Below are 10048 nucleotides of genomic sequence, written 5' to 3'. Positions count from 1 at the left end.
CCTCTCCACATCATCATCACCATCTCACCAACCACATGGTTCCAGGTTCAGTCCCACTGCATGGCACCTTGGGCAAGTGTCTTCTGCTATGGCCTCGGGCCAACCAAAGCCTTGTGAGTGGATTTGGTAGATGGAAACTGAAAGAAGCCTGTTGTATATATATTTATATGTCTTGTGAGTGTTTGTGTGTCTATGTTTGTGCCCTCACCTTCACTTGACAACTGATGCTGGTGTGTTTACGTCCCTGTAACTTAGCAGTTCGGCAAGAGATGCCGATAGAATAAGTCCCAGGGTCGATTTGTTTGACTAAAGGCAGTGCTCCAGCATAGCCGCAGTCAAATGACTGAAACAAGTAAAAGAATTGCATTGAATATTTTGTTTCATCAATTTGCATGCATTATTTTTCAGATCCATGAATACCAGTTATGCAGTGGTGAATCTGAGATAGTGTTGACTAACAACACATGGCATTGTCATCGGTTATGTGAACATCTTGATCATGCATTTCTCCATGGGTAAGTCATATTTTCATTTAAATCTAAATCACCTCTGTCATCGTTATCATCATCATTTAACATCAGTTTTCCAATGCTGGTATAAACTTGATGGTTTGACAAAATCTGACAAACTAAAGGACTGCATCAAGCTCCTATGTCTGGTGTTCTGCTGCTACCAATTATAGTCTGTGGGCTGATAGTTGAGTGCTTGAAATTTATCAACATTGAACTGCATTTATTTTCATCTGCCCATTTGTATATTGCATGTGGGTCATTTTGCAATTTTAGTATGTCATCAGGATCCTCGACCACCTGAGGTACTGTTGTATCATCAGAATAGCTGGTGGGAGTGGCTGACTGTACAACAGAGGGCATGTCCAAAAGAGCCACTATAAACAATAGCAGAAAATGTTTTTCTAGTGACACCAGCAATAAAAGTAATTTCAGAATGACAAACACTCCTACCATATTTGGAAGATGTCAATCTGTTGATAATTTAGTTAAGCTGTTGATGTTGTAGACACTTGTACATGTATGCACACAATTCAATATGTATATGTTATTTGAAATCATCATCATCATCATCGTTTAATGTCCATTGTCCATGCTGGCATGGGTTGGATGGTTTGACCAGGATTGGTAAGTTGAAAGGCTGCGCTAGACTCCAGTCTGATTTGGCATGGTTTCTATGACAGGATGCCCTTCCTAACATCAACCACCCCAAGAGTGTAATAGCTACTTTTACATGCCACTGGCACGGGTGCCAGATGCATGACACCAGTATCTGCTACGACTACGATTTCACTTGACTTCATGGGTCTTCTCAAGCACAGCATATTGCCAAAGGTCTTGGTTATTTGTCATTGCCTCCATGAGGCTCAACACTCAAAAAGTGCCAGTTTCGTGCCACTGGCATCGGCCACATTACTTCTGTAAAGCTCAACACTTGACAGGTGCTTTTTATGTGCCACTGGCATGGGTGCCAGGTACACAACATTGGCATCAGACACAATGCCTCTACGAGGCCCAGCACTCGACAGGTGCTTTTTTACAATTTCACTTAGCTTGATGGGTCTTCTTGAGCATGGCATATTGCCAAAGGTCTTGATCACTAGTCATTGCCTCCTTGAGGACCAACATTCAAAGATCATGCTTCACCACCTTGTCCCATATCTTGAGTCTACCTCTTCCACAGATTCCCTCCATGGTTAGAGATTGGTACTTCCTTACACAGCTGTCCTCTTCCATATGCATCACATGATCATACCAGTGCAGTCGTCTCTCTTGCACACTACATTTGATGCTTCTTATCCCCAACTTTTCTCTCAAGACACTTACAATCTGTCATACATGCACACTGGCATTGCACATCCAGCAAAGCATGCTTGCTTAATTTCTTTCAAGCCTACACATGTCCCCTGTGGCCACAGCCCATGTTTCACAGCTGTGTAGCACAGCTGTTCACACACAGGCATCATACAGACTGCTTTTTCTCTCTGAGGGAGAGGCCCTTTGTTGCCAACAGAGGTAGGCACTCCCTGAACTTTGCCCAGACTATTCTTATTCTCACTGCTATGCTCTCAAAGCATCCATCTCCGCTACTGACTTGGTACCCTAGATAACAGAAGCTATCAACTACCTCTTGCTTACCCCACTGGCATTTGATGGAGTCTATTTTTTGTACATTTTTAGTGTTTATTGTACCTGTGCACCTTCCACACGCAAAACCTATTTTCCCAGTTAACCTCCCTCTAATATTGCTGCACCTCTTATGTGTCCATAGCTTGCACCAGATACATCTTATGGAGTTTTTGTCTACACCTTTCCTACAGATTGAGCAAGGCCATCTACCTGAGGTGATTTGTGATTTTCTGCTCTTTTACTTAGACTTTGGTTTTTGCTAGGGTAACTCCAAGGCCCTTCGATTCTAGACCTTGCTTCCACACCTGCAACTTCTTTGCTAGTTCTGGTAGTGATTCGGCTAAAAGAACAAGGTCACCAGGATAGAGCAGTTCTCAGGGGCAGCCCATTTTAAATTCCTCTGTTATTGCCTAGAGGACTATGATGAACAAGTGGGGCTGAGGATTTATCCCTGGGAACCCCTATTGTACCCTGAATTCATCACTATACTCATTGGCAACCTACACTTTACTGACAGGTTCCCTGTATATGGCTTGTACAGCTCTTACCAACCACTCATCTATCCCTAGTTTCCTCATTGACCACCAGATAAAGGATTGGAAACCCTGTCAAAGGCTTTCTCTATGTCAACAAAAGCCAAATACAGAGGTTTGTCTTTGGCTAGGTACCTCTGCAGCTGCCTTACCAGAAATATTGTATCAGTGGTGATTCTTCCTAGCACAAAACCAAACTGCATCTCATCTAGACTAACCCTGTCCCTAATCAGTTCGGCTATGACCTTTTCTGCAACTTTTATCACATGATCCAATAATTTGACACCTCTGTAATTATTTCTATCTAAGGCATTACCTTTACCTTTGTATCAGTTAACTACAGTGCTGCTACACCAGTGATGGGGTATGACTCCTTTGTGTACAACCTAATTAACTGCACAGGTGACTAGACCATAACCTACATCGCCAGATATTTTAAGCATTTCAGCAGTTGTCCTAGACAAGCCAGCGGCTTTTCTTGTCTTCATAACCTTCATGGCTTTGTCTACCATGCTACTGTCTGTTTGGATTACTGGTCCCTCTGTTGGATCTACACACGGCAGACTTTCCCTCTCCCATGAGTTCTCTACATTTAGTAGCCTTTCATAGTGGCACTTCCAAGCCTGCTTCTTTGCAGGGTTACTAACTGCCAGTGAACCATCATCCATGTGAACACATTTCTCTCCTACCACATCACGATTTTCTCTGACACACTGTCTTACAATCCAAAATGCTTCAAGCCTCTGGTCCTCATGACGCAGAACATTGGCAAACTTTCTCTTCTCTGTTTCTCCCCTGGCTAAATACACCTGTCTTCTAGGATCCCTCCTAGCTACCTGATATAGTTCACTGCTACCACCACTCTTCCAGTCCTTCCAGGCCTGTTTCTTTGCTCTAATGGCCTTGTCTACAGCATTGCTCCACCACAACATCACCCTAGGTCTGGTTGGGACTTTGCACCAGCCTCAGATTTGGTCTGTGGCACTCAGCAAGCTGTCCCACAGGAATTCCCAGTTGCCCTCTATGTTACAAGTCTGTAATTCATCTTTCTTCTCATCAAATTTCTCAATTAGGATGTCCCTAAATCTCTGATCATATCTATATCTCTGATGTAAATCTTAAGTCTCTGATCCTTAAGCTTCCAGATCCTTCTTTTCTGCTTCTAGGTAGCCTTCTGGCATGAAGTCTAAAGTCACTGATGACTAGTCTATGCTGTGGGGTACATTCGTTACCAGGGAAGGTCTTTGCGTTTACGAGCAAACGTATATCTCTCTGTCTGGTGCGAATGAAATCAATCTGGCTAGCCTGGTCACCTGGTTGATAGGTAAGCAGGTGACTGGCTGGCTTCCTGGAGTTGGTGTTGGAGATCCTTAAGTTATTTGCATCACAGAATTCCAGTAGCCTTCTTCCCTCTTCGTTTTGGGAACCTATTACTTAACCCCATGTACTCCATGGAAGGTACCTGACTGTTGCCCAACATGTCCATTGAAATCACCAGTCACAAAGATGAGATGCTTGTCATTTGTCTTTGAGGTAGCCTGCAGAAGGATATCATAAAAGCGGTCCTTCTGCTCATTTGGTAGCCCTGCCTGGTGAGCATAAGCAGAGATAATTGTTGCTGTACTATTCCACAAGACTAGCCTGCAGTTAAGTACTCTATCACTCACTCTGACTACCTCTATGATTTTATCAACCCATTTCTCTGCACGAAGTATGCCCACACGTCCTACCCCATCACTGTTACCTTCCCGGAAGATTTTATACCTACACATCTTGCTTGAGGAACCTGGCAATCTGTTTGAAAAAGCGAATAAGAATGATTTTTCTGATAATCATTTTCTACTTTAATGATAAAATGTTTACAAATTGTTAGATGGTATGATTTATAAATATCTAATTAAAGTGGAAAATAATTGTCAAAGAAATAGGAATTTCTATTTCTATTTTTACTATATCTGTGTGTGTGTGTGTGTGTGTGTGTGTGTGTGTGTGTAACTAATAGTGAGGGATTATCAATCTAGGCAAAATACTTTGTAAGCTCTTTGCTGATGCATCAGGCTAACAATATTGTTTAGATTAGTGAAGAACTCCAAGTATTCTTATGGCAGGGTCCAAGGTTATGGTTCATCACAATTCTATATTGTAAATCCGTAATTGGGCTCCAGTCAAACTGGCTTTTACACATAGTGATATACAAGACAAGTTATAGTTAATGGTCATTACATATTTTTCCCTTACTAGAGCAAATTTGGCTTACAGCTGTTTCCAGTAGTCGTTATAGGTACATTACTGATCGGTTTACTCAGTCGGTCTATTGATCAATTGAGGAAAATTGAACAAATTAAATAAATTAATGTTACTTTCATCAGAGCCATTTCTGGTTATAACAAAGCAGATTACTGAAAGAATGGTGAGTGTGTGGAGTAGGGAGGAAAAGATGGAAAGATGCAAGTTGAATAGAGAAAAAGAGGAAGACAAGTTACAAAAGGGTAACCTGCAACCTGTCTTCCTCTTTTTTTCTGAAAGTCAAATTTGCTTTGATAAAGAAAAAATTGGTAATGACCATTATCTATAACTTATATATATATGTATGTATATTCAACAATACTTGAGATGTTATGATAATTATAATAACAGTATACATATATAGATATGCATGTATATTTGTATATGTGTTTGTATGAATAGATACACACACACATCAAGGTGACCAAATGAAAGAAACTAGCACTCAACACATTTTGTTGGAGTTGTAAGTATTTAATAAGAGACTGGTCTATTTCCACATTACTTAGCTTCATATGTACAAATACATGTCTACATCCTCAGATGTATGGAATCAAAATGAAGTAAATTTCAAAAGAATTTTGAAATGACTTCTAGATGAAATTAGCTAGTTCAGGTCATGTGGCTGTCTTGACCAGGCAGCAGGATCAGTTGATTCTGTACATGCTCCATGGAGTAGATAGGCAGCCTATTAGTGTCAGGTATTCAGCAGCCTATAAAAATAAAATACAAGAATTAAATTAAATATAATCAATTTGGGTTATTTTGTTTACCTTTTCTCCTAATTCTTTTCCTTACAAGGACTTCAATGCAAGTCTGATTTAAGCATTTAGTGTTCTGAGTGTTTTACAGCTATTGTGATCAGCTGCTGAATCTGTGAAAGAAGTTATAGCTTTGTTCATATGACATTTCTTTAGATTTATCTTCAGACAGCCTTTATAGCACTTCGATGATGCTCCAAAAAGCAGAACACTTTTCACTAACAATCTAAATTATTGCTCAGCAAATAAGTTGAGAACCACATCTCACTTATACATTCATTTTTGTCATGATTTCTACAGTTGGATGCCCTTCCAATGTTAATCACTTAAAGAATACACCTTACACGTTTTATCAATGCACTAGCACTAGTGAGGTTAGCTCATCACTGGGAAAATTATAGAATGTCCTCTTGATTCAATACTGTCTCTGCTGTTCATTTAAGTAAATCTGACTGAAAGTACGAATAGAAGCGTAACTAAAAGAGAACCAGGGTGAAAGAGAGAGTGAGAGAGAGAGAGAATGTGTTATTTCTTTACTACTCACAAGGGGCTACACACAGAGGGGACAAACAAGGACAGACAAACGGATTAAGTCGATTATACCGACCCCAGTGCGTAACTGGTACTTATTTAATCGACCCTGAAAGGATGAAAGGCAAAGTCGACCTCGGCGGAATTTGAACTCAGAACGTAGCGGCAGACGAAATACCGCTAAGCATTTCGCCCGGCGTGCTAATGTTTCTGTCAGCTCACCGCCTTGAGAGAGAACGTGTGTGTGTTTGTGCACATTCTTTTTCCTTGTTTCAGTCATTAGGCAGAAGCTATGCTGGGGCACTGTCTTGAAGGGTTTAGTTGAATAAATCGACCTGGGTACTTAATTTTCTTTTATAGTCTGGTTCTTATCCTATCATTCTCTTTTATTGAATTGCTAAGTTACAGCAATGTAATCAAATCAACACTGTTACAGAGTGTTGGTGGGGCTATTGATACAAACATAAAGACATACAAATATATACAATATATACATATTCATACCCATGCATGAACTTGTCACTCTGCTCTTGAAAAGAGACACCTAACTTACCTTAACAATTTCATTAGGACTTATCACAGGATGCACACCTATAACATCATGCACATATTTCTTATGAATATGGTTATTACATAAGTTATGGAAATCTTGACACAGCTGTTGAAATAAGACTTTATATACTCTTTCTGTTTTTTCTTTTATTTTGTAATCTGTATTTTGTTTTCCATGTAGATGTATGTTTCAAGCCTAACTGCCTTTATCTACCTTTCTACCTCCCAATATACATAGAGGTACTCAAAAGTAACTGGAAACATTCTCTGTGGGACAAGCCTGTTGTAGTTCTGGGTTATGTCACTAGAAGCCACTTGATGCAATCCTTAGGCATCAGTCTGCCAACTGGTTAAGTTGTACTGTCATGTGGTGCATCTTTGTTTTGCAGTGCTTCTTCCCTGTTCATCGATTTTTGCAAGGGCTGAGATGAAGGAACAACATGTTTCTATGAAATTCTGTTTTCTGCTGGGGAAACAGCAGCTGAAACAGTTGTCATACTTCAAACAGCTTACAAGGATACTACCATGAGAAAAACACATGTTTATGAGTGGTTTTCAAGCTTTAGGAATGGTCACTTGTTGCTTGAAGACCAACCTCATTCATGGCGACCATTGACCTGAGTGAATGAAAACAAGAAAATTCATGAACTGATCTTGGAGGAACATTACTGAACAATTGATGAACTTGTTGATATGACTGGTGTGTCCTGGAGTTCCTGCCAATGAATTCTGAGTAAGGAACTGTGAATGAAAATAGTTGCAGCAAAATTTGTGCCTCGCTTGCTTACAGAAGTTCAAAAGCAGTCATGGAAGTTGATTCAGATCTTTTTTCAAAGGTCATCACTGGTGACAAAAGCCGGTGCTACGGAATTTACAGATATGGAAGAGGTGAAGAGAAAAACTACGGAGGAACAAGAGTTCCAGCACGGCTTCCAACAGTGGAAAACGTATCTGGACCGATGCATTGCTTCAAATGGAGAATACTTTGAAGGCAATAAAAGTGTAAACATGTAAAACTAAGTGTATAAAATAATATTGCAAAATTCCGCTTTCTTTTTGTTACCCCCTTGTATGTATGCATGTATGTATGTATATATATGCATGCATATATGTATGTATGTATGTATGCATGCACACACGACATATTTCCCACTGTTACATGTGTATGTATGTATATATGCATGCATGTATATGCATGTATGTACGTATGTATGCATGCACACACAACATATTTTTCACTGTTACAGATTACCAAACTCACTCACAAGGCACTAGTTGGGTCAGGGCTATAGTAGAAGACACTTGTCCAAGGTGTTGCACATTGGGACTGAGCCTGACACCATGTGGATGAAAAGTGAGCTTCTTAACCACACATCCATGCCTGCACCTATATATTCCTAACATCAATATTATGAAGGGTATCCTGTCATAGAAAGGGTATCCTGTCAAAGCAGACATTGAAGCTTGACACAATCTTCTGGCTTGTTAGCTCCTATTTAACTGTCTAACCCATGCCAGTATGGAAAATAGATGTTAGGTGATGATGAAGATTAAATATATTTATACAGCAAACAGTTTCTGTCTTTCAAATTTCACACATAAGGCATTGATGAATCTGAGTTTATGAGAGAAGACATTTGGTCAGGGTTCCACTCAGTGACATTGCAAATGGAATCACATGGTTGCAGAGTGAACTTATTAACCATACACCCATGCATACGCCTATACACAAGTAAGAATAATACATTATAATAATATACTTTCTTATACTCCTTAGGTTACGCCATATTACTCATGGCTATTGGAAGCTGGTCACTGAATTTACACGGAAGGAAGCTGTGAAAGAGATAAAACATCTACAGAGAATAACCACAGATTTAGGCCGAGGTAAGTGTTTAACCTAATATTGTACAGGAAAGGTAGCTGTATACGAAAAAAGTTAGCTTTTGGTGGGATTAACTTTCCCGAGAAAGTTTGTAATGTCTTTAACTGTAAACTATTTTAACAAAAATTATTCCGTGAAAGATGTTTTCTAAAAACTGCTTTATGCCTATTTTCCTATGGGCGAGAGGATTTATTTTTTTGGGACTGTCATTGTTATTGCTTACTACTGATCATTGATCTATGCATCAGGGGTTGGCAAAACCTGTTTTTACAGCTGGATGGTTGCCTATTACCACTGTGAAGTAAGAGGTAGTGGAACCTGCTTTTACAACTGGGTGTACAGTAATCCCTTGCCATATTGCAGTTCACTTATTGTAGTTTATTATTTAAGCTTACAATAATTCCTCTGGGGTGATATTTTGCATTTATAATAAAATAAATATATACAAATTATAAAAATCATTAAAAAAAAATATACAGTACAGTATTGTTTCTACTTCACAAATTTTCACCTATCACAGGGGTTTTTGTAACATAATATCCACAATAGTCGAGGAATTACTGTATATCAATTCTTACCACTAACCACTGAATTAGGGAGTGATAAAATTTGTTTGCAGCCAGTTAAATGTCCTTTCATACTACTTGATTTCTGAAATCTGAAATAAAGTATAATGGAACCTATTTTTACAGCTGAATGCTGGACTCTTCTTATCACTGACCACTGAACTGTGAAGTAGAAATAGAAACTTGCTTTTGTTTAGTCATCACTTATATAACCAGAGTTAAACAGAGTTGCATGCTTTGCTAAGGGACACAACATAATGTTTGTAGTTGTAAAATTTGAACTGAAGACTTTGTGGGTACTTATTTACAACTGACAGATATTTGTCCTCATCTTGTTTGTTGTTAGCACATTTCAGCTGATATACCCTCCAGCCTTCATCAGGTGTCTTGGGGAAATTTCAAACCTGGGTTCTCTTCCCTAAGGTATTTTTCGATGTTGTTATTATTATTATTTAGTAGTTTTAGTTTTATAACGTGCTTTCACTTCACTACCGAGCGCAGCTCTGTGTACCTTGGGTATGTGCTGTGGTTTGCTGTGATGCTCTTATGGTTACTGTATTGAAAGTGTTTTGGATAGGATGTGTGCAGTGCCCAGTAGTGCAATTTTCTGTATGTTATATATATTTGTAAGTCCTGGTGTTTTTGTTATGTATTTGTCTGAATATTTTTTTATTATACGTAAGGCACCTACTATGATAGGAATTGTTTCTGTTTTTAGATTCCACATTCGAGTTACCTCTATTTCCAGGTCTTTGTATTTTGAAAGTTTTTCCATTTCTTTTAGGGAAATGTTGTC

At 39.1% G+C, this 10048-nt stretch overlaps 1 protein-coding gene across 1 annotated transcript in view; it reads left to right on the top strand.

The window, feature by feature from the left end:
* LOC106872571 (pleckstrin homology domain-containing family M member 2) overlaps window positions 1–10048 on the top strand; it is a 192258-nt gene that overhangs the window by 80787 nt on the left and 101423 nt on the right. Inside the window, exons 2-3 of the mRNA XM_014919604.2 lie at window positions 409–515; window positions 8579–8688. Of these exons, the coding sequence (XP_014775090.1) occupies window positions 409–515; window positions 8579–8688 (217 nt within the window). The remainder of the gene's footprint in view (window positions 1–408; window positions 516–8578; window positions 8689–10048) is intronic.

This window comes from Octopus bimaculoides, chromosome 25, assembly GCF_001194135.2.
Source record: "Octopus bimaculoides isolate UCB-OBI-ISO-001 chromosome 25, ASM119413v2, whole genome shotgun sequence".
NCBI classification, from domain to species: domain Eukaryota; kingdom Metazoa; phylum Mollusca; class Cephalopoda; order Octopoda; family Octopodidae; genus Octopus; species Octopus bimaculoides.
Note: the sequence above shows the minus strand (reverse complement) of the source record. Positions and strands in the feature narration are given on the sequence as shown.